This window comes from Danio rerio, chromosome 13, assembly GCF_049306965.1.
Source record: "Danio rerio strain Tuebingen ecotype United States chromosome 13, GRCz12tu, whole genome shotgun sequence".
NCBI lineage: Eukaryota > Metazoa > Chordata > Actinopteri > Cypriniformes > Danionidae > Danio > Danio rerio.
Genome location: NC_133188.1, coordinates 55,547,501 through 55,573,577, shown reverse-complemented (window position 1 = coordinate 55,573,577; position 26,077 = coordinate 55,547,501). Strand labels below are relative to the sequence as shown.

The 26,077-nt window shown below is 35.5% G+C and overlaps 2 protein-coding genes across 13 annotated transcripts in view; both read right to left on the bottom strand.

Annotated features, from left to right (window-relative positions):
* The window catches only part of cfap46 (cilia and flagella associated protein 46), a 189,262-nt gene that overhangs the window by 159,658 nt on the left and 3,527 nt on the right, over nucleotides 1-26,077 (bottom strand). For all 11 annotated transcript variants that reach the window (XR_012389014.1, XR_012389013.1, XM_073920364.1 and 8 more), the window contains exon 2: nucleotides 24,404-24,501. Coding sequence is in view for 9 of the 11 variants with exons in the window: in XM_073920364.1 (XP_073776465.1) it covers nucleotides 24,404-24,501 (98 nt within the window). In the remaining 2 variants the exon portion in view is untranslated. The remainder of the gene's footprint in view (nucleotides 1-24,403; nucleotides 24,502-26,077) is intronic.
* LOC101883185 (uncharacterized) lies at nucleotides 8,332-23,543 on the bottom strand. Of its 2 annotated transcripts, XR_012389035.1 has the most exons (12): nucleotides 23,365-23,543; nucleotides 22,042-22,204; nucleotides 21,824-21,855; nucleotides 21,663-21,728; nucleotides 21,453-21,524; nucleotides 21,240-21,329; nucleotides 21,025-21,096; nucleotides 18,881-18,952; nucleotides 18,660-18,739; nucleotides 18,450-18,521; nucleotides 12,109-12,214; nucleotides 8,332-8,569 (listed from the first exon to the last, which is right to left on the bottom strand). XR_012389035.1 is itself a non-coding variant. In XM_073920399.1 (10 exons), the coding sequence occupies exons 1-10, from the start codon at nucleotides 22,091-22,093 to the stop codon at nucleotides 8,511-8,513; spliced, it is 693 nt and encodes a 230-aa protein (XP_073776500.1). In that variant the 5' UTR covers nucleotides 22,094-22,206; the 3' UTR covers nucleotides 8,332-8,510. The 2 variants fall into 2 exon arrangements, 1 of the variants encoding a protein (XP_073776500.1); XM_073920399.1 differs by lacking the exons at nucleotides 18,660-18,739; nucleotides 23,365-23,543 and having other exon boundaries at nucleotides 22,042-22,206.

Here is a 26,077-nt window from a genome sequence, read left to right as displayed (position 1 = left end):
AGTGTACTGTAGGCAGTAAGATATTCAGCAAGAAAGCTCAGTCAGTTTTTTGGGAACAGATTTTGCCATCAGAAACACTTCTACACTGAAACCCCTGAGCCTCAGACATATTTCCCAGATGGCAATAAATATTTTGCCACATCAGGAAGCACATAATGGCCCTCTGAACTTTTTAAAGTGCTGGAACTCAAAAAGTGGAAGATTCAGCATTCAGCGTTACTTCAGACAAGCACAATATATATTATACAGTCCTCCACATGCCAGGGAGATGAATTCACAATGCTCATAACCCATGCTGTCTCAGGACAGATATGCATGAGAGTTACAGCGCTCGCTTATCTGTTTAAGAGTTCTCACTTCACAACTCATTGAGCAAAAGACTGCTGAAGTGCTAGGCTCTTTTGTCAGCTTTTTTTCTTCTCAGGACGGGATGGTTCAGGAGATCAGGAGCAGCGTCGGTTGCTTCAATGGGACGTCTGAATTGCGTCAGCACAAACCAGATGATTTATACACACTCTTAAAGTGGCATGACAATAAAACTGCTCACTTTTCCATCCTCGTGGAAGATCCTGCAGGGTGAAAGCTTCTTAATGTTTATGTGTGTCTATTTGTAACACTGAAGTATAGCTTCTGACTTAAATAAATACAAGTTTACCATTTTATAATGACTACAAAATCTGCCACAATTGCTAGTATTTTTGACACCTGAAATTATTTGAGTTTAATGCATATAGCATGTAATTTTTTTTGCAAATGTACTGCATAGAGAACACTGCTAGTGTATTTTACAGCCTGATCTCGCGGGAAAACGTAGGTATTTTACGTTTTGCCAGTTTAGTGGCTAATTCGAACGAGTTCAGTCGTACGAGATTGTACGATTTTAAAAAGGAGGCGTGGCACCTAACCCCACCCCTAAACCCAACCGTCATTGGGGGATAAGCAAATCGTACTAAATAGTTAATTACTGTAGATCGCACAAATTCATACGTATTAGCCACTAAATCAAAAAGTTACGAATTGCCGTGAGATTGTGTTGGTATTTTACTGCTATTTTCACTGCATGCACTGAATACAATGAGCATCAGTCACGTGCATGTAGTGTAAATAAGATACTTAATTTGACACTAAATGAAGAACGAATTTCTGATGTGAAGAAATCTTCACCTCAGAGGCAAGATATCAGTATCTGGGAGTCTCCGTTCAGTTATATTATAAATAATGCGTTCAGAATGCGCAGTACAGTTAATGATTCACTGATTCAAATGATCTATTAATGCTAGTTTCCCCTTAATATTTCACTGATAAGTTGTTTACTGTATCCAGTAAACAACTTACTGATTCAAATGATCCATTCAGAGTGATTCTCCAGTAAACAACTCATTGATTCAAACAATCCGTTCAGAGTGTCCAGTTAATGATTTACTGATTCCAATGATCTGATCAGAGTGAGTCTCTAGTAAACTCAATTCAAACAATCCATTCAGAGTGACTTTCCAGTTACTAGTTCACAGATTCAAATGATCTGTTCCAAGTGAGTCTCCAGTTAATGATTTACTGATTCGGATAAGTCGACGCGGTGGTGCAGTAGGTAGTGCTGTCGCCTCACAGCAAGAAAGTCACTGGTTCGAACCTCAGCTGGGTCAGCTGGCATTTCTGTGTGGAGTTTGCATGTTCTCCCTGCGTTCGCGTGGGTTTCCTCCACAGTACAAAGACATGCAGTACAGGTGAATTGGGTAAGCTAAATTGTCCATAGTGTATGAGTGTGAATGAGTGTGTATAAGTGTTTTGTAATGGTGGGTTTGCAGCTGGTAGGGCATCCGCTGCATAAAAAACATATGCAGGATGAGTTGGCGGTTAATTCTGCTGTGGCGACCCCAGATTAACAAAGGGACCAAGCCAAAATGAATGAATGAATGAATCAAATGATGTGTTCAGAGTGAGTCTCCAGTTAATGATTTACAAGATCCATTAAAAGCAAGTCTCCAGGGAAAAAATGTAATTAATAAATGTCATATAAAGAATGCTATTTTCAATAAAGTACAATGCATAAAAAGCATCAACTATTACTGCATTTAGTTGAAAAAGTACAGGCTTTTAAATGCACTAAATGCAAAGAGAGTTGAATCTCTCAAAGCTCAGCGTGATCTCACTGCTCATGAAATTTACTATATTCTGAATAAAAATCTAAAATTGTCTATTATTCTGTTGAAAAATCAACATGTGCATTTATATCTACAAAGAGAACATGAGGCATTACAAAGAGACGCAGGTAAAACATCTGGATATTTTGTATATCTGGATATTATAATAGATAAATTTATATTTGTATGAGTTTAAAGTGTAAATATCATGTCTTTTTTATATATATATATATATATATATATATATATATATATTGTAGAAGTGTTTTTGCGAGATGCGCACTCTTCATAAAAGGACAGCACATTTGGAGATGTCCTGCTGTTACAGTAATCCTGCGCTTCACAAAGGCGTAACGGAGCAGAATCTCTTATCTAACCCTGCATTATGTCTTCAGCCTGAAACAAGAAACTCAAAGCGTCACCGTCTCACACTGACACCAAGCAGGAGAGGAAAATCAGCTGCATTTCACAAGAGTGTGTTCAAACACACACAGCATGAAGCGGCTTATCTTACACTACGGGCCTTACATGAGGAAAAATCCTCATGTGTTTAAGTGAGAGCTTTGCAGAAACACTCTCGGTCAATTGCTTTCCTTATTAAACTATCAGTGGCACGGGTGTAATGCACAGATTCAGACTAGATTCAGCAAGTGCTGGACAGTAATTATGTGTTTTTACTGTACTTAACACTTTCCATGTCCTATACTTCAGAGTATTCCTGTTTTAGAACAATGCTTTTACTTTAATGCATCAAATAAAATATTGTTCATTAACTCCATTACATCTCCTAAATGGAGTAACTAGTGATTCTAAATCCGAATTGGAAAATTTTTGCTGGTTTACCCGTTTAAACAGTTTACAAATCAAGCTGAACTTGTGAACTAGACTGATCCGATCAATTCACTTCAACTCACTGATTCAAATGATTCATTCATAATGCATCCAGCAAACAACTCACTGAATCAAGGATCTGTTCAGAGTCTCTTGTAAACAACTCACTGATTCAAGTGATCCATTTACAGTTCATTCATCTTCTCTTCGGCTTAGTCTCTTTATTAATCAGGGGTAGCCACAACAGAATGAACCACCAACTTATCCAGCACTATTTTTTTAGGCAGCGGATACCCTTCCAGCTGCAACCCATCACAGGGAAACATCCATACACACTCATTCACACACATAACAGATAATATAGCTTACCCAATTCATCAATACCACATGTGTTTGGACTGTGGGGGAAACCGGAGCACCCAGAGGAAACCCACGCCAATAAGGGGAGAACATGCAAACTCCACACAGAACTGACCCACCTGAGGCTTGAACCAGTGACCTTTTTGCTGTGAGACAATCATGCTAACCACTGTGCCACCATGATACCGTTCCATTTAGAGTCTTCAGTAAAACTCACTCATTCAAACGATCTGATCAGAATCTCTAGTAAACGACTCATTGAACTATCCGTTCAGAGTCTCTAATATACAACTTATTGAATCAAATGATTCATTCATGGTAAATCTCCAGTGAACTCCACTGATTCAAATAATCAAGGTCTTCCCTGAGACCTCCTCCCAGTGGGACATGCCTTGAACACCTCCCTGGGTAGACATCCAGGAGGCATCCGACACAGACAGCGACACCCTATCTATAAGGATGTGCCCTGCCACATTGCGAAAGAAACTCATTCCGGCTGCTTGTATCCGAGATCTTGTACTTTCAGTCAGACCCATCCTCATGACCATAGGTGAGAGGAGGAACGTAGATTGACTGGTAAATTGAGAGCTTTGCCTTTCGGCTCAGCTCCTTTACCACAAAAGACCGATACATTGACAACATTACTGCTGCACCAATCCGCCTGTCTATGTCACACTCCATCCTTCCCTCACTCATAAACAAAACCCCAAGACACTTGAACTCTTCCATCTGGGGTAAGGACTTTCCTCCAACCTGGAAATGGCAAACCACCTTTTTTCGGTGGAGCACCATGGCCTCAGACTTGGAGGTGCTGATTCTCATCCCAGCACACTCTGCAGCAAATCAGCCAAGTGCACGATGAAGGTTTGTGTTGAATAAAGCCAACAAAACAACATCATCTGCAAATAACAGAGATGTCCAGGGCTACGCTTTGAAATTCTGACAAAATTATGAACAGTTAAACAGTTAAAATTATGAAATATGAACAGTCCCGATTTACAAACTGATTTAAAATGAGTCAAGGAAAAAGGAGATCATTACTGAACTTGAATATCATTACTGATTTCAGGAAAATGTAAGTTAGTAATGCAAAAAATAATACATTTAAAAAAACAGTCATGGCTGTAAATTGTTTATAAAGTACATCTTCTGTTTAATGTGACTTAGATGCACTGTGTGAAAAACATACATACATACATACATACATATACAGTTGAAGTCAGAATTATTAGCCCAATTCCCAATTTTCCGGCTTTTATTCTAGCCGAAATAAAACAAATAAGACTTTCTCTAGGAGAAAAAATATTATCAGACATAATGTGAAAATTTCATATATACACACACACACACACACACATACGGGTTTATGTGTGTTACAAGGACACTTCAGCTCAAACCAGTTTTTTGGTGTATTAGGGGAGCACACTCTTCCACTTACTCTAGAGAGTTGTGGTGCATATCAAAAATTTTATTTTGAGCTGTACAACACAGATTTCACTTTAAAGTTTGATTACACACAACACAACTTAAAATACAACAATCTGACTACATACTTAATTATGAGGTCATATGATAATTACCTTGAAACCCCGCCCATAACACAAACCGTTATTATAAGGACAGTAGCTATACACACACACACACTTCACAAATGTGTATTAAAGGACCAATTGTGATTTAATGGGACACAGCTAAACACACACACAAAAGTAAACGCCTTGTGTATTAAAAGGACATAAGTGATCTAGGAGGACGAATGGTTACACACACACAAAAGTAAACGCCTTGTGTATTAAAAGGACATAAGTGATCTAGGAGGACGAATGGTTACACACACACAAAACTAAACGCCTTGTGTATTAAAAGGACATAAGTGATCTAGGAGGACGAATGGTTACACACACACAAAACTAAACGCCTTGTGTATTAAAAGGACATAAGTGATCTAGGAGGACGAATGGTTACACACACACAAAACTAAACGCCTTGTGTATTAAAAGGACATAAGTGATCTAGGTGGACGAATGGTTACACACACACAAAAGTAAACGCCTTGTGTATTAAAAGGACATAAGTGATCTAGGAGGACGAATGGTTACACACACACAAAAGTAAATGCCTTGTGTATTAAAAGGACATAAGTGATCTAGGAGGACGAATGGTTACACACACACAAAAGTAAATGCCTTGTGTATTAAAAGGACATAAGTAATCTAGGAGGACGAACAGTTAAACACACACACACACACAAAACTAAACACCTTGTGTATTAAGAGGACATAACTGATTTATGAGGACATGGTTAAACAAAAAAGTCAATGTTTTGAACTTTTTCCATCTAGATACAAAGTAATTTACAAATATGCCCTTATAGTTACTTATGTGGCATCCTGATCAGTTTGTTTTTACATTATACATACACACTAATGTAAATCTGTAGAGTGTATTCAAGCAACTGTAGTTTCTTTGGTATGACAACTAAAACAATCTACTAATAGAACAAATGCAGAACACAGCATATGAACAAAATGCAAAGTTTAGTTTGTGCTCGTTTAGAAAATCGAATTAATACAAATAAAACATTAGCTTTACTAAGTGTATTATCCCTCTGGCGTCTGAGGGTGTTTTGGGGCTATGAAGAAGTATTGACATGCACTGACATTTGTGTTGTTTTAAGTATCTTAAAAAACATATGATTGGTTAATGTGTGATAACACTGTAAACAGCACAAGTTGAGCTACAATAATACCTATGCAGCATGTTTGTATGTGTTTGTGTTTTTTGAGAAAGAAATGATTATGCGTGGTTAGTGAAAAACTAAAATTTAGAAGTCACTGAAAAAAGGCCATGAAACACACACAGAACATTTGTGCACAAGACTTTTGAGAACTGGATCCTTTAGCCTAGTGTTTTTTGCTTTGAAAGGGTGTGAGAATCATCTTGTTCACTTGTTCACAGAAAACACAGGTCTTTCTCACCTTAGCCTTACGTTTCCACCCACCAATTTTAATGCTCATTTTGGAGATGCGCATAAAAATTATTGATGGAAATGTCAGATCCACATAACTTTTGAAAATATGCATAAAAAACTTGCACATAACTGAGTAGGATAAACTTTTATTCGATAGAAAAGATGTGCATAAACTACGATGGAAACACTTTTACTGACAAATTACAGTATGTACATTAAAAAAAAGATTTGTTATAAGAGATCATATGCTGATCAAACTGTGTGTAAATGGACAAACCAGCAGGCTAAGCACACAGTAACATCTCAAATGTTGTTTTGGTCATTCTAAAATTTCTTAACTGTTTCAATATTAATGTTATTATATTATTAATGATCTCCAGAGCGTCTGGAGTGTATCAAGAGCGTCTGTTCTGCTAATTCTAATAAATAAGTACATTTATTAAATAAAGAAAAGCTTGACGCAGCTTCTTATACCGCAGTAAATTCTATTTTTACAGTTGGTATTTGGCGCCTGTTTAATCAGGAAGTGGCGATTTAGTTCTCTTTGACTCGTTGGATGGAAACGCTGCTTTATTTGCATCTTTTATGCAATATTTTAGTTTTGCACATAAATTTGATTAATATTATTGTATGGAAAAATAGCTATTGCCTACATTTCAGTCACACAAAGAACAAAGTCACGTACGAGAATGGCTAGTCCTTTTTAATAAATAATTATCTTAAATTCACTGACCTTCAACAGGGACATGTAGCCTACTGTTACTCAATTAATGAGATTATTATTCTTTCTAAAAACTGTTTAGTTTTGCATACATTCTAAATTTCATATCAACCTCTACCAATTGATCAATAATAGAGGCAGACACACAAGTGCACTTAAATTTATTAAAACTGATCAATGAGTATAATAGTGGGAATGCGTGTAAATTATTATTTTTTTTTTAAACGTTGCACATAACATTTATTCATTCATTCATTCATTTTCTTTTCAGCTTAGTCCCTTTATTTATCAGGGATTCGCCAGAGGGGAATGAACTGCCAACTTATTCAGCATGTTTTTACGCAGCGGATGCTCTTCCAGCCACAACCCATCTCTGGGAAACACACATAACGTTACTTATTTTATTATACTTAAATATTTAAATACTTTAAATGTAAAATTACGCATTAACTTGAGCTGTTTTCCCATGCTGCCTCTGTTTCACTGATGCAGTGGTGTTGCTTTTTTAAATATATGATCATATTTGCTATAACTTTGCATCTCTTTTTTAAGATGTTGCCATAGTCACTTGTAATATCTGTGCTCCATTGATAATGCCTTTTTATAGTCTCTGAGTGTGCTTAACTCTGAGTTGGTCTACTCAAAGTTTATTGACATACCTCAGATCAGCTATTTTGAAACCGAAAACTCTGAGTTTTTAATCTCTCGGTAAATCAACTAAGAGTTTAAGTTTAAACTCAGAGTCGTTTAAACCTCCTTACTGAAACAGGCACCCAGTCTTTGTCATGACAACCTGACATAATCAAAACAAGTAGTTTATGGTTGCCATGAGACCATTATAATTATTTCATGAATATTTTTCTAATCACTTTTTAATTTTTAATTTATTTATTTAAATTAAATTTTTAAAAATGTTTTTTTTTTAAATGTTATTAGAAGTCAATCACAACATTCTAACAACACATTCAGCTTTTACCACTGTATTCGTGATCAAGAAAAATATGAATGAAGCTGTTTTAAAATTTAAACAATATTAATGTTCATTTTATGAAATTACACAATTATAATGCCCTCATGACAATCATATTTGACCGATTTATTAAATGCTTTTCTCTTGTCTTGGTAATGTCAAGTTGTCATGACAAAAATAAAAAACGTGTGATGTATTGGTTTGTTAAGTTGTCATTTAAAATTGACATAACGAAGCACATTACATCAAATTACAACTGTCATTTGTAACAATTATATAGTTTTTATTACAGTTTTATAAACACATTCTTTAAGTCAAGTGTTATCAAAAAGACTACTTCTACCTGATTCCATTTCAGCATCAAACCTGTTTCTGACAAAGTCCCTGATGTTTTGAATGGAGCGATTTGCCAACATAGGATGCTCTGCGGATTTGCATTGTTGGCATTCTATTTTTGTGGCAAGTTTACCCTTGGAAACATGGCTTTGGAAATGTCTCAATACTGCAGCAATTTCATCAGGAGACCATGGTCTTTGTTTTTCTTCTTGCGTAATTTTCAGAAGATTTGAGAATGACTGCAAATAAGAAAACAGATTCATGGGATCAGCACCATGTTGATCAGAGCTCATCTCCATTTCCCAACCACACCCTTTTCTCAATCATTCTTTATTTAACTTTTTTTGATTATTACTAGAAGTAATTGTATTTTCACAATACTCAAATTTGGAACTGATCAGTACTGGAATTTAAAAACATCTATTTCCCGATAATATCTGGGCTGAGCTCATTCTTAAACAGCGCTGATTTGCCATTGTGTTCATGTGCTCAACAGAAATGACTGTGATTGGCCTTAAAAGGTCATCAGTTTACCAAACTCACCAATGTTTACTGAGTGTAAGCCAAGGTTATTATAGTTAATGAAAACGAACAAAAAAACTAAAACTAAAAATGTAAAATAATTGTCGTTAACTAAAATAAAAATGAGAGTTTTTTTTAAAAACTAGACCTAACTGAAACTGTATTGTGTACATACATAACTAACTGAAACTAACTAAAGTTATAGCAAAAACCTCCTTCGTTTTCATATTTGTAAATGTATTTAATACATAATCTTACTGTAAGCCTTTTAGTAGTAAATATAATCTGCGCGCAGGTGTTTGTTTTTAACCTTTTCGCACCTGAGTCTCCTGCCGCCATTGGCCAGATTGAGCCGGTTCTTCTCTAGTCATCCTTACTGTTGCTCCCGCGACAAAAACAACGAGTGGACATGACAGCAGCACGGTGACAGCATTAATTACAGAGACTTAAAACTATTACTTAAACATATTTGTGCTCAATAATGGATTTTATTTCAGTATCGCAAACTAATCTTTTTAACCGGATCTTCTAAGTGAACCAATTGAACAAGCTCACCAAATCAAACTGAATAATTTCAAACGAATCGCGTCTCAAGTAAGCACTTATCCACAAACTACTTACTTTATAACAAGCCTAATACCCCCCTCTGACCGTACGTTCACACCGAAAGCGGCGAGAGCGTCCAAGGTCGCCCTGGCGACAACGCTGTCTGCCTTCAGCTCCGGCGGTGAGAGCGTCAAAACTCGCTACATTGATCTCGTACTTAAAGGAGCCGTTGCAGCATTATCAGTTACATTCCTGCATAAGACATGTTTTTAGCGTGAAAATGTTGCGCACTTCTTTTCAAATTCATATAACAATGGAAGATCAAGTTGCATGTGGTGTGGCTTTGCTCTATTTATCCAATATGTGTCCATATGTCTGAAATATCCTGAAGCAGCTATACTGTTTTGTACTGTCACATCGCGTGAGATTCCCGCTTTTTAAAGATAAATTTACATAACATTGATGAACATCAGTAACTCGCCAGTAACTTATTTAATGTATGTTCCTGTAAGAAAACATTGTAAATAATTGGAAATCCGGCAACCGCAATAATCAAACCCTTGGGAACAACTGTGGTCGGAACCAAAGTTCACAGGTCTGTGTTCCCTGAACTGCTATCAAGCGGTGGACGTCTTTATTCTGATTGCTTGCCGCCGAACCGCGTCATAGCTCATTACCATAAAGTTGACTTTATTTCAACTCTCCTCGATGCTCACGCCGGCGAAGACGCGCCGCGCTGCTCCTCGCCGCTTATCGTCGCCTATCGCCGCCGGCTCTCATTGAAAATGAATGACTTCCGGCTATTTTGACGCTCTCGCCGCTTTCGGTGTGAACGTACAGTGACTCTGAATAATCCAATATATACTCATTCAGTTTTTAGAACAGTAACGTTACATTGAGAAGCGGTGAACCGATAAAACTGCGCATGCATGATTCAGTGAACCAAACACAAAAGGTACAGCCTGCTGTATGACTGAACTGAATTTAAAACAACTACAGCTAAACCGATGGCTTAAATGAAAGGATCTGGTGAAAAACGTAAGTTTATTTCTTAACAGACAATCGTAATGGAATTTAAATAAGTGAATCATGATTCAGTTGGTTGCAAAACTTTACTGTAAGACATTTTTCATATCATGGTGATGTTTTAACTGACTGAATTACTATTGCTGACTACATAATGTTGAGTCATAACATCCACGTTAAAAATCTATACCTCCCATCACCATGCCCGGATTAATAATTCAGAAGCTCCTGGGCACAATGTCTTGTAGGCCCCCTATAGCCGCACCCCATAGTTGAATTAAAAAATAAGATTAATATAATATTTGTTAAATAAAATTAATTTATAATGTATTGCCCACATTTTTAAAATGAATGATATACACTACATATATTTCTAGTCTACAAAGATTAAACTTATTTTTAAGCATTTAAAGCACACTTTGAAAAAAATACTAATACAACTAGGGGAAATTAATGGATTTTAATATATTTGTTCAAGTTCACTGAAGCAGCACAAACATTTATATTTAAGGGTATTTTTAGTGTATAACTTCTACAAACTTATAATGCACATGATTTAGATATAACACCTCTCCAATCCAGTTCTAGGAATCTGAGTCCTCCATAATACACACATATTAATGATTCCTACTTCTCTTGCTCGTGATGAAGAGTAGGCAAAATCTAAATGCGTACTGGGCCTGTGCCCATAATGCCCATTGGTTAATCCAGCCCTGCCCATCACTACTGTGTCTAACCTCAGAAGAAGCCTTGCACACATATTGTACTTAAGACTGCTGTCTTGTGGGCTGTTGTATTTGAATTTGAGGATGGTTTTTATGCTGTTGATTTTGAATCTTGCACCTAACAAATGTCCTTATTTAGAAAAAACTTAAATACTGGAACTAATAAAAACTAAACTAAAACTAAGACATTTTTAAAATATAGAAACTAATAAAAATTAAGAAATCTACCTCAAACTAATTAAAACTAACGGAATTTGAAAACCAAAGGTCAAAACGAAATAGAAACTGAAACTAATAAAATATTCAAAACTATTATAACATTGGTGTAATCACAGATACAAGGACACTGGAACGTTTTAAAGCTGTGAAGTTCAGCTGGTCTGTCTTTGAGCTGACATATGAACAATCCCCTGATGAATCGACTGATCTTCACTGCTTTAAAGCACTCCAGTGTCCGAATTTTTGTGTTTCCACTTAGTAAACGGTGGGGAGTTGATGACCTTCACAGTCAATAACAGTAATTTCTGTTGAGCATGTGAACACAACAGCAAATCAGTGCCGTTTAAGAACACGATCAACAGTGCTTAAATTTTAGTGGGAACGTTTAGCGGACGTTTTTCAAATTTCAGTACTGACTGGACCGCATACCGCATCGTGAGAGCACTTAGGTGCAACAATTTAATTAGTACGATAAACTAATTGACCATACTTGGCACTACATTGTGCCTTAATAAAAATGTAAATAAACAAAATGAAATAACTTGATTTATGATATTGGCAATATTCCTTTTAACAGGTTCTTAGAAAAAAGAAAGAGAGAGAGAGAGAGAGAGAGAGAGAGAGAAAGAGAAAGAGAGAGCAGTAAATCAAAACATGACTTTAGCTGGGTTTTCACAGAGAGGGTTACAATTAATTTTTTATTGTTATTATTTTTTAATTTATCAAAGCACAATACTTACTTTTACATTTCACCCTAACCCACTTGAATGCATTGTAGGGCCCACTGCAGCTGGCACATTTATCCAAGCTTGACACAGCTACTGATATTACATAAAGTTTACAAATCTGTTGAAAAAAAAAAAATCATCAGCAGCAGTAAATACACAAGGACACAATACACAGCCTATATTAATACACAATATACCACCATAAGTAAGTAGAAAGACACACAACACATAACCCATGTTAAATACACAATATAACCCTGTAAATAAATATCAGGACACAACACACAACCTATTAGGCATGGGATGATAGTCAGTTTCAAGGTTTACAGTTAAAACAAAAAAAAAAATGTTATACCATTCCTAAGGTATATGTACGTTTTTTTTTTTTTTTTTTTTAAGATGTTGTCAAAGACCATCTACAACATAAACTACAATTCAGCTTAAATTCATCCCACAATTCCTCAAACATTTGAAAAACAAATCACTTGTGCACCACCATTCAGCATGCTGTGCACCTGAACAGTGCAGTGGCTTATTATTCAAAGAAAAGAAAGATCTCCAAAGATGTATTTTCATGTTGTAAAGAAATCTGTGTTTTTAAAAACTAATGGAGATAACAGAAGTCAATTACATGGTTTCCACTACATTCATTCTTTCATGGCGGGGCGCCACACCAAAATTTACCCCACCACTGCTACATTACTACTCATTCAAAACATTCAGTCATTGTTTTTTTAATAGCGGGTTATAAAACGCACCAAAACGCATTAAAAGTTAAAGGTGCAGGTGATTGTCTTCAGAAACATTTGTTGTTGTGCTGGTTGAAAGTCTCTTCACAGTCCAATAGTAATGATTACAGTAAATGATCTAAATGTGTTTAAATGTAATTTTATATTCTGGGCAAGGCATAAAACTAAAAAATGTTTACCCAATTAAATAGAGTCGGACCGACATCTCCCATAACTCCGATAAGCAGCTCAGACTGTCTGTCAGCAAATGTAGATTGGGACTTCTGCGCATCCGTTCAAGCCATTAGGATGTGCCCGTCTGCATAAGCTGCCGGGCCGTCACGAGACGGACCAGGAGAAATCAAAAAATGAATTGAAACTTTTAAAAACCTATATCAATATTGGAGTAACTTGAGCACGCTGGAAGAAAGACAACACCATTGCTGAAGTATTACTGTTAGACAGGTAATGTTCTGTTTTAAAACTATTTTAGTCAGGCTAAGCTAATGTTAGATTGTGTTCTGTTGTGAATGACTTATATGCACAGACGTGTTGTTCAGCCACTGAAATCTCCCAGTGAAAGATTGATGTGATTATTTTCAGTTTCATAAGGTCCTTTTACAGCATCGATAATGTAGATTTATATTTAGTTTAACAACAAAAAATCAGTAAATAGCTCTATTCCGCCAAACTGCTTTATTGAGCTGAAGTTGCTTTTATATTCACATTGGGTCATTTTTGAACAATGCCAGCCTTCCTATACCGTTTACCGCTACTTTGAATATTCGCTCTGAAATAGCATGTAAGTATGGCTAAGTAATATGTAATTCCTGCACGACGCTGGCTAAACACTAAGTCTAACTGGCGAATGACATGAACTAGTGGGTTGTCTGTCTGTTGTTGTGATGCGGTGCGCGCGCTAGTTACTTCAGGGGTTGTGGCTTTGAATCACAGTCCCTCCCCGCCGTCCAAAGATAATATGCTAAGCGGTTAGCATTTTGGCACATCACCTACTGCACCTTTAAGTGAATTATAACAGAGTGAACTTTTCTGTAACAGTAGTATTGCTGTGCGTTATTTGTTTAAGTAGTTGGTAGATCAGTGTAAAAGGCCCAAGAGAGTCTGCCGCCACATCTGAAAAAAATTCTAAAGAAAACACTGAATTATATATTTTTATTATTTAGCCTGACATGTTGAACGTTTCAAAATAATTTAAATGTTTTTAAAAAAAATATATACTTTGATTTATTTTTTTTTAATCCAAAGTAATCATACTGTCAGAATCATATACCAGCCCATGCCTACAACCTACTGTATAAGTGAATACAACAACAGTGAATACGAGAACACACAACCTAATTTAATACACAATATAGTACAATCAGTAATTATGGGGACACTACACACAACCAATAGGTCCAATTTGGCTTTAGTAATGGAAACCTGCATCTTCTGTCCCTCCCCCACAATACACAACATGACAACAACAGTAAATACGAGGACACACAACCCAATTTAATACACAATATAGCACAATCAGTAATTATGGGGACACTACACACAAGCAATAGGTCCAATCTGGCTTTAGTAACAGAAACCTGCATCTTCTGTCCCTCCCCCACAATACACAACATGACAACAACAGTAAATACGAGGACACACAACCTAATTTAATACACAATATAGCACAATCAGTTAGGGCTGCTCGATTATGGGATAAATCATAATGACGATTATTTTGGTCATAATTGTTCTCACGAATTATCAGTTGAAGTCAAAATTATTCGCTCTTCTGTGAATTTTTTTTATATACAAATATTTCCCAAATGTTGTTTAACAGAGGAATTTTTCCACAGTATTTCCTGCTTCTTTTGGTAAAGGCTTATTTGTTTTATTTCGGCTAGAATAAAAGCAGGTTTTAATATTTTGAAATCTAATTTAATAGCTCAATATTATTAGCTCGTTAAGCAATATATATTTTTAATGGTCTGCAGAAGAAACTACTGTTATACAATGACTTGGCTAATTACATTAATTAGGCCTTTAAATGTCACTTTAAGCTGAATACTAGTATCTTAAAAAAATATCTAGTAAAATATTATGTGCTGTCATCAAAGCAAAGTTAAAAGAAATCAGTTATTAGAAATGAGATACCAAAACTATTGTTTAAAAATGGGTTGAAAATAATTCTTTCCATTCATAGATATTGGGGGGAAAGGGTCGCTAATAAATCAGGAGGGCTAATAATTCTGACGTTAACGGTATATATGCAGTTATTTTCCTTCCTGTAAATAAGGAAAGGGAAATAAATACAATAAAATAAAAATATGAAACAAACTGAGCTTTAAGCATCTTTACTGCAAGAAAAAAAAAACTTTAGCTACAAAAGTCCTTCAGTCAAGAGCAGCAAGAGATTTTCTCCATTTGTTTGATAAAAAATTAATTCCTTAAGCAGGAATATTGCGTGCTGTCACTTAAAAGAATAGTGCGGCTCTGATATGGTTTCTCTTTCACATGTTTTTTTATTCTCAACTAGTTTATTACAAAAATGAGGGTTAAAATGAATAATCACTAAACACCGCGCTCTGACACGAATGTGCATGTATTTGACCATTAAAGCACTCACTTTAGAATGACTTTAGATGTGTGTGCTCTGCTCGTCTCTGAGGCCAAGCACGCACACACAACAGCATGCGCTCGTTTGCACGTTTAAAAACATGAATGATTCGAATGTACATAAATGAATGATGCTCATCCTGTGCTGCAAAAGTTACATTACAGTAGATGCTTTTAGTCATTTTTACGTGGAACTGAGCTTTGCAGAGCAACAAATGTGCAAAACTGGAATGGGGCGGTATATGATGCAATAATCGTTTATCTTGATTAATGTTTTTTCATGATTGTTAGAAGTCAAAATGGAAATCGGATTATCGATTATTTGCACAGCCCTAAAATCAGTAATTATGAGGACACCACACACACACAACCTATAAGTCCAATCTGGCTTTAGTAATGGAAACCTGCATCTTCTGTCCCTCCCCCACAACATGACAACAACAGTAAATACGAGGACACACAACCTAATTTAATACACAATATAACAAAATCAGTAATTATGGGGACACTACACACAAGCAATAGGTCCAATCTGGCTTTAGTAATAGAAACCTGCATCTTCTGTCCCTCCCCCACAATACACAACATGACAACAACAGTAAATACGAGGACACACAACCTAATTTAATACACAATATAGCACAATCAGTAATTATGGAGACACTACACACTAGGGCTGCACGATATTGGAAAAAAAATTGACATTGCAATATTTTTTTTCCTGCGATATATATTGCGATATTTTTTTATATATATACTTAAGACTAGTGCTGTGATGGTCACCGTGACAACTGGGTCACCACCGTGGTTAGTTGCCACCACGGTTGTCCATTGTCAAAAAAGAGAAAGTGATAAATGGAAGACATTGATGAGAAATGGAGCAACATATTTGGTAACTAGTTAAGAACGCGCCGCCCCGCAGCGTAGAGAAACCTGCTTTGCGAGAAATGCTGGCGGTGGAACAGAAGCAAGAAACCCTATCGCATGGTTGTGAAAAAGTAGCCTGTATGTGCATTTTCGCTACAAGCACACCGTCTAACAGTGTATTGCTGGAAACATTATAACCCCATTCTTCACTTAAACCGGACAAAGTCAACATGTTAGTTTTTCTGGCAAATAATTTAAAATACGAATACAAAAGGTGGAGAGAACCTACGCTGTTTTTTTAAACATCTGACTTACATTGTTACTAGGTTAATATTTTCTTTTTACTTACAATTATTAATATTTATATTATTATTACACTGATGAGTAAAGTGCCATTTAGGCTGTTTGCTAAGTAAAGTAACATTTAATTGTTATTATTATAAGGTTTCAAGCAGTTAAAGTTTTTTAATATTTAACTACAATATTTATAAACAGTTTTGTGTTGTTTTATTAACGAAAGTTAAACGCGTACGTTTATACCGATGTTTTATTTATTAATATTAAGTTAAGTTATTCCTTAATTTTTACATTAAAGGTAAATTAACTTAGGTAGGCTACTTTATTTGTTTATGTACGAGATCGAGGAACAAGTTTGCCAGTAAATAATGTTCTCACCACTTTAAAAAAATAAAAAGATAAATAATCAGCGAAAAAGATGCAATAAAAAATGCGAAATCATTCTTCACAATCAATTTGTACGTGCAATAAGCCTAGGGTATATTTAGCATACAAGAACAACCCCTAAAACAAAGTCTAGAGAGAATTTTAATATTAGTTAATATTAATGATTATAAACACGAATTGCGTTGTATGATAAACGCCTCACAATGTCGTGATCTTTTCTAAAGAACAGATAATCCATGTTATCCCCGTCTCCCCAGCCAGGTTTTCATCTGCTTTTTTTTTCTTCTTCTAGCTACAAACAATAAAGTATCAGCGCCAGACCAGTGGTTTAAATGATATTTCACTCTCCTGATTTCTTTTCTTTTTATTTAAAAAAACATAAATGTTTAAAGTTTTGTATTGCATATATATTTTTAAAGATTATCATTCAGTCTACCTGCAGTGCATACGAGAGGTTGCAAATCCCCTTTATTCATGCTACCTATTTCATTTATGACACTGTAAACTTGACTTGGCAGGCTGATCATCTTTAAACTCAAAAGGTATTTTTTTAACTTCTGCATAATGTGATGTTTCTTATTACAACTGTTAGCGGTGTCAAAATGAAAGCAAACATTAAAAAGGGTTTTGTTTTATCAATTGTATAGTTTAGTTTTAATAATAATGTATACAATAAATTATAATATTGATTATTGTGTAGACTACGGTGTCCAACAAAACATTTTTATTAGGTTACTCTAATAGACCTAATCCCTAACTGAAAAACGAATGTGAAAATGACAGGCAGTTGCGTCCCTGCTAAAATTAATTTAACGACAAATTTCTTTTGCATTTTTTCCCTTTTAGAGATCAAGAGAGCTGTATTTAAGAATTATTTAACTAAAACATGAATTGAATGCCCAGTTCTTTCCCGTGTGAGTTTAGTGCGCCTCCGGATCTTCGTTTTAAAGGTTACAGGTGCACCCTGACCTGACGCGGGGACCAGATCTCTGCACTATTGCTTTAATTTCACAATTTTCATAACTGCATTGCATTTTCATATGGTAAAATATCAAAATTTATGTTCTGAAAGTAGTAGGAATGACAGGAGTGTTAGTAATTAATGACAGAAAGAACTTGCGCTTTTGAGTGAACTTCTGTCAAGTGTTATTTTAGTATGATTAAAAAAAATTATTTAACAAAAATAGTAATGCAGTATTTTTTTGCTCTGCCAAGCCTTCTCTGTTGCTGTGGGGCGCAGCAGCATGCGTCAGTCACCCTTTCCCCCAGCCCCACCCCACCCCCGACTCCTGAACAGCATGCAACACACAACCTATTGGTCCAATCTGACTTTAGTAAGAGAAACCTGCATCTCCTAACTATTCCCATTTTAAAAATGACATAATATCCAATTACACAAATAACCCGGAGAGCAATTCTGCTAGGTATCAAACACTTGTAGGTATCTAATACATTTACCTTCTGTGTTCCAGTATTGTCTCCTGCACAGCTGAGTGAAGTACTGGTCTGGATTTCAGTGTCAGAGGTCACCTGTTTAGATGAACAACACTATTAACACAAGTAAATCCTTACAGAACTGACAAACTGTATAAAAAGTAAACTTTATGAGAGTTTCAGCATATATAGAGAGCTAAACTAAGAGAAAATATACAGTCAGTGTTCTCAGACATTTATTTTCTGTGTTCCAGTATTGTCTCCTGCACAGCTGAATGAAGTACTGGTCTGGGGATTTCAGTGTCAGAGGTCACCTGTTTAGATGAACAACACAATATTAATATATGTAAATCCTTACACAATTGACAAACTGTATAAGTAAACTTTGTCAGTTTCAGCAAATATAGAGAGCTAAACTAAGAGAAAATATACAGTCAGTGTTCTCAGACATTTACCTTCTGTGTTCCACCATTCTCTCCTGCACAGCTGAGTGAAGTACTGGTCTGGATTTCAGTGTCAGAGGTCACCTGTTTAGATGAACAACACAATATTAACTTGGGTTGGGTACCAAAACCTGGTGCCATTATAGCACCGGTACCTAAGTAACCAAAGTGTACCGGATCAAATCAGCATATGAATTTTGGGGCCTAATTTCGGTGCCACTGGTGCTGCGACAAGGACAAATGAAGGACGTAAACATTTAATCCTAAACAACTTTGAGGAATACGGACAGGCAATGTAAGTGATTGTTACTGTCGCTTAGGGAACGGACGCACGCAATGCGCGCAGTAAAGCACATTCAGCCTGGTTTTCGGTCAGCGAGAGCGACACTCCAGATCAACACGCATGACCACTTTCATCAAAATTGCTTAAACTAAGCATTTTAAAGCATATTTTACAAGCAAGGATTCTTACACAGCAATGTGCTTTACAAAAGTTGTGTCGTGTAAGGGGGAAACATGTCAAACTTAATGACACATTTGAGGGCTCAAAGGCAGAGGAACTCTACTTTCGCGGCACTTGCTCTCTGTAAAGGTGCTGCGCGGATCAGTTCCCTGCATTCGTCAGAAGTTGACGCCCAAATTGACACAGGTAATAAAAAGATTGAACTGCAGTCATGTTCAGGTTGTGAAACACTATCAAAATGTCCACTGTTGATGATATTAGACTTCTGTTTTCAATAGCGATTTTAACACTTTTATAATAGGAAGTCCTCGGCTATGCAGAGACCATTATTAATTAGAAATCTAGTGTACAGAGTTTAACGTTAGGAAATGCAGTCTTGAATTTACAAACAGTCGGTAAGTACCAAAGAACAGATGTAAGACATTGATCAGATGTAGTTTTCAGTCACGCTCATGCAAGTCATATTCAACTTGTTTAGTTTTGCCTTCATTCATTTTTGATTTCCGTCTTCAACACATGATTTATTTACAACACTTTTTTAAACACAATAGTTTAACTTATAACTTATTTCTAAAATCTGCTGTTTTATCTTCCCCATGCTAGACAGTCAGTGCAGAACATTTTACTATTTATTTTGCAAGACAGTTGTATTCAGACAAAGTCCCTTTAAGTATTTATAGTCTTTTATTCAGATTAAAGTGTAATTTAATGACTTAATCAGTTTACTACGAAAGTTAAAATTATTCAAATTATTTTGTAACTGATTTTTTGTGTAAATCAAAAATATCCAGCAAATATTTCTTGAAGAGGCTAAAAATACTGACCTTATTTTTATTTAAATTAAAAACAGCTTTTATTTATGAAATAAACAATAAGATATAGAACTTATAATAACTCTGGAATAATTCTTTTTTTTTTAGGAAACACTTTGAACATTTTCAGAAAAATTATTTTAAATGAATGGGAAAGCAAAATAAATTGACTTCAACTGCAGGCCTGTTAAAGTTTACAGATGCAACAATGTGCCTTGATGTACTTGAATGTTAGAAATGTGTTCTCCTACACCAGTATAACGTTACTTGTCAAATAAATGAACAAGGAAGGTTATTTTGAGTTTAAGTTATTTAATTATCTTGTTTATGAAGACTGCAAAGTAATGCAAGAAAAAAAATGACTTTGAATCATTTTTTAAGTATTTTGTGATATACATGTTAAAATGTGCCTCCAAAAGTACGTGGCCCCTGCCCGCTCCCCCACAGGTTAATAGTAAGCTAATGTAATTTCAAATTGCAAATCCTAAATTCATGCTAACCAACAAATGATCAAAGGAAATGTATTAATGCAATTCAAATACAAAAATATGAATTGATGTTTACTTGAAACTTTAATTATATTGTTCTATTAAAATTATTATTTTTTTAATTGTCAAATAAAAGATTTTTCTAGAGTCATCCACCATAATTTTGTGGCTAAAAAGTATCGGTTCAGGCACTGTTTTGGCACCGGTTTCGTTTTAAAAGTATCGATTTACAGTAGGTATCAAAAAAAAAAGTGATACCCAACCCTTATATTAACACATGTAAATATTTACACAATTGATAAACTGTATAAACAGTAAACTTTATGAGAGTTTCAGCATATATAGAGAGCTAAACTAAGAGAAAACATACAGTCAGTGTTCTAAGACATTTACCTTCTGTGTTCCACCATTTTCTCCTGCACAGCTGAGTGAAGTACTGGTCTGGATTTCAGTGTCAGAGGTCACCTGTTTAGATGAACAACACAGTATTAATATATGTAAATCCTTACAGAACTGACAAACTGTATAAACAGTAAACTTGACAGTTTTAGCATATATAGAGAGCTAAACTAAGAGAAAATATACAGTCAGCGTTCTCAGACATTTACCTTCTGTGTTCCAGTATTGTCTCCTGCACAGCTGAGTGAAGTACTGGTCTGGATTTCAGTGTCAGAAGTCACCCGTTTAGATGAACAACACTATTAACACAAGTAAATCCTTACAGAACTGACAAACTGTATAAACAGTAAACTTGACAGTTTTAGCATATATAGAGAGCTAAACTAAGGGAAAATATACAGTCAGTGTTCTCAGTCATTTACCTTCTGTGTTCCAGTTTTCTGTCCTGCACAGCTAAGTGAAGTACTGGTCTGGATTTCAGTGTCAGAGGTCACCTGTTTAGATGAACAACACAATATTAAACAAATGTAAATGCTTGCAGAATACGGTATTTTTCAAAGATTTAAGTTTGTTTTGGCTTAATTTTATATAACCAAACAATTTTTAAGAAAACAACTTTAATCTCTGCATACCTTGTTCCTCCATGGCCATTCTGAAACATCATAGTTATAAGTGATCTCTTGCCCTGGACTGATGTCCTTTGTTGCGAATAAGCACAAATAGGGTTTTCTATCAACATTGATTATTTTCATTTTGCTGTTTGTGTTTATATGATTGTCATTAATAAGTCTACCCAACGAGCCATCTTCTCTTGCAGCATCAACCCTGAATCATAGAAAACAATGCCACCTCATGTAATTACAGTAGTTACTAAATTACACAGTAAGTAATTGCAGATCAAAAAAAATTATCAAGTTTTAGAAAAGACAAGTTCCTTTTTTATATATATATATATTTAAGGAAAATACAGAAACATAAATGTTAGCAAATTTAATAAAGCAATATACATACCATAACAGTCTTCCATTAAAAAGCAGTTAAAACAAAAACACTTCAAGTGCATTATGATAAAGTCTGCGTCTTCTTTCACATTCTTCTTTGGTTATTATGTCTCCTCTATATTCAACTAGAAAATCTTCTTTTCTATAGTGGCTAGAGCTGAATACTCCCCGACCTAGCAAATGATTTTTCAGATTAGTCATGAAAAAGAACAATTATTGGAGATCCCTGACGTAAACAGACTTTTTTTTCTTACCTTTGAATAAGCTTATGTATTTTATTTCAAACCCAGTTTTATCTTTTGAAGTCAAAGCATAGTACACTGCTTCATCCTTTGGTTTCAGTTTGAGTCTCTGCGACCTTGCTGTCACCATTTGTCGCAAGCAATGCACCAATGTCACTGTACATCAATGCATTTTTGTAATTTTTTTTTTTTATCATATTTAGTTTATTTTTTCAAAGGGTACACATGTTAAAGTTTGTGCTTAGTCTGTAATATGCATGTCAGTATGACATGCCAGTGAAACAGGAAAAAAAATGTAATGTAAGTTACTTAAAATTATTTGTTTGCTTTTACTTTGTCAGTAAAATGTCTAGATATGGCAAATACACAAAGACTACATATTTAATAGGATGAAACATCTGTATACACGTTACCTTTACAGAAATATTCACATGTGCAAAATACAAATGTGAAATGTGTGCTTCTGGAACACTTTTGTGTGAATCCCATGTTAAATTATGCCAAAACCACCAAAAGTGTTTTGGAACCACGTTTCACATTTAGATTTACCATATGTGAATGTCTTGTGACCATTTTGTAAGTGTAAGCAACATTATTCATAAATAAAATGAAAATGAGGACAAAATAAAACGATTAAACTACTTCATCAGCACGTGCTATGAAAAATACAGTTAACATACAGTTATTCGTCTTGTATCTTGGGTGCAGTAAAAACGTCTAATAACAAGTTAGACCATAACGTGTAACTTATCATTACATACATTAGTGATATCAATCTGACAATAACGTTATGACTTGATTAGCAAATACTAATCTTACAAAATTAATAAGCACACTATAAACGATTACATGCAACGCATCTGTTACTTTGGTAAGCCATGACGACATTGCAAACATAAACGTAATACTAAAACAATAAATCATCATTTTAAAAACGATAGTTCATCATTCTTGACAGGAAATGAAAAGTACGCTAACTTACAAGGTTAACAAGGTTACTTTTACTCGCTGTTAAGTTTAGTCAAATAATGCACATTAATCGTGTAACGTTAGTACACTTAATTATCTGGGTGTTTATTTAACAGTCTTACCTTAAAGGTCTTGAAACTGATGATTGACACCCATGTGTCATCGGATCTTCCAGCATAAAATCGCTTGAGTTCAGTGGCTATCAGTTTCCATAAATTAATTCACATTTAATCAATCGTATGCAATCAATCGTCGAATAAACAAGCTCCGTGCTTCTTTGTGTTGTCTTCAAACGATGAGTGATATCTATCTGTCCAGCGCGGAATTGATTGAGTCAGGTGGTGGCGATTGGCCAATAACAGGCATTTATTTCTTTATTGATCTTATAAAGGTAGTGGGGGATTTTTATTATTTAATTAGAACGTAATTCATATTTATACATATTTAAAACTATTTTTTAATCATTATTGTTTACACAGATGTTTGACAGATACAGTTATTATGAGGACGTTTGATGGTCAGCCAATCACATGCCGCGATTTCATACACTCGCATGCATAATTAATGAGGGGATGCAGTACTCAGTCCGGGCTACAGGGGCGCATGTCGAATACACACGTAATACACAAAATCAGGTTTATGTGAACTATAAAGTCATGTGGAGAAATTTTGGATTTGAGCTCTTCTACATTAAAGAAGCACTTCTACATTGCTAAAATTATGAGGACTCCGACCATGTCCTCATAATTGAAAATGTCCTCATAATGTGGCGTGTATTCATATGAAATGTCTTCGTAAATCACATAAACCAACACACACACACACACACACACACACACACACACACACACATATATATATATATATATATATATATATATATATATATATATATATTACTGTGTATATTATGTGTAAACTTGTTATCTTATATACCAGGATATATAATATTGTGTTATTTTATACTTAAATTGCTAGTATGGTTATTAGAATTTGACAAGTTGTATTAATAGAAATGTCTTCCATAGCAGTAATTGTTTTTACTTTTAATACTTAAGTTCCGAGAATCAATGACATTTTTATACTGATGTAAACAATATTGAAAAGGAGGACTTTATGCTTTAACTGGAGTCATTTTGAATTAGGATGTGATTTTCTGACCTGTAGACACTGTTCAGCACACAAAACACTGAGCTCAGACTGAGATCTGGCATCAGACGCTCGAAGCAGATCATACGCTTTCCTCAAATACGCAGCATCTGAAACACAACACAGAAGGGAAATACATGAAGGAATACTGAAAACATTTAGATGAGGACAAAATCATTCACCCTCCTGTGCAATATATTAATTCTTTCCCAAATATTTCCTAAATTATGTTGAAATTTTTCACAGTATTTCCTAGAATACTTTTTTCTTCTGGAGAAAATCTTATTAGTTTTATTTTGGCTAGAATAAAAGAAGTTTTTATGTTTTTTTAAAAGCATTATAAGCTCAACATAATTAGCCCTCTTTTGCAATATTAGTTTTGGATTGTCTCCAGAACAAAGCACTGTTACACAATGACTTGCCCAATTACCCTAACTTTACCCTAATTACCCTGGTGAAGCCTTTAAATGTCACTTTAAGCTGTATAGAAGTGTCTTAAAGAATATCTAGTCCAGGGGTCTCAAACTCAATTTACCTGGGGGCCGCAGGAGGCAAAGTCTGGGTGAGGCTGGGCCGCATAAGGGATTTCACAAAAAAAAAGTCCTCAAATGTCATTATTAACAGTTTTAATTATTTCTTCTGAACATGAAGTGTCCTGAACATTAATAGAACATTGAGTGAAGATTATGAACAGGTCTTCTGAACATGGCATCTTTTGCCTACTTCTTGCTGCCAGAGACTTGACAGCGCTTCTTCCCACAAATCTGAACCACATTTGGCTTTAGAGCGGAAGCAGTTGAGACCCTCAGTATGGCTTGAAGATGATCATCATTAAGTCTAGACCTGTACTTTGACTTATTGAAGTCCTAGGGAAAAAAGTGGGGGAACTCACTCAAAACTTCCATTCCCTCACCTAAAAAAAGGCGTATATATGTATAAATAAAACACCCCCACCCCACTCCAGTCTCATCAGTCTGTACCAGTCTGTATCTACCTATAATATCAATATATATAAGATGCAGGGCAGGCACGTGCACACATAGGGCTCAACCTGTGCAGAGCACATGCCCTTTTTAATCTTGCATAGAAAGTGCCCTTCCAAAATGATCAAGTGCCCCCGCGACGCAACACACCCTCGGTCCCGCCCTTCAGTAGGCGCGCGATAACACCGCTCTTGAGTACGCGCGCGACAATACGCATTGAGTGACAAGCGCGCTGTGTACGGATAGAATCAGCGGAGCGGGGAGCGCTCTCTCTCCCCGCTCCGCTGATTCTGTCAAAGTATACAGCGGTCGGTGCGGGCCACAAAATATTGCACTGAGGGCCGCAAATGGCCCGCGGGCCGCGAGACCCTGATCTAGTCTAATATTATGTGCTGTCATCATGACAAAGAGAAAATAAATCAGTTATTAGAAATGAGCTATTAAAATATTATGATTAGAAATGTGTTATAATAAAAGAATAAAAATATTACAGGATGACTAATAATTCTGACTTCAGCCTGCACTCATCATATACAGTATGAGCACAGTGTCTCCATCTTCTGATGGCTACTTCCAGCAGGATAACGCAGCATGTCATAAAGCTCAATCATCTCAGACTGGTTTCTTGAACATGACGATGAGTTCACAGCGCTCAAATGGCCTCCACAGCCACCAGAGCTCAATCCAATAGAGCAGCTTTGGG

What these genes read in the sequence shown, in the direction of transcription:
- LOC101883185 (XM_073920399.1), bottom strand. Translation starts at nt 22,093, where the DNA reads ATGCACTTGAAGTGTTTTTGTTTTAACTGCTTTTTAATGGAAGACTGT. An exon ending in ACAATACTGGAACACAGAAG is followed by an intron (nt 12,215 to 18,449) that starts GTAAATGTATTA and finishes TTTTTTCAACAG; the next exon opens with ATTTGTAAACTTTATGTAAT. An exon ending in GGTTAGGGTGAAATGTAAAA is followed by an intron (nt 8,570 to 12,108) that starts GTAAGTATTGTG and finishes TCTTATTTGCAG; the next exon opens with TCATTCTCAAATCTTCTGAA.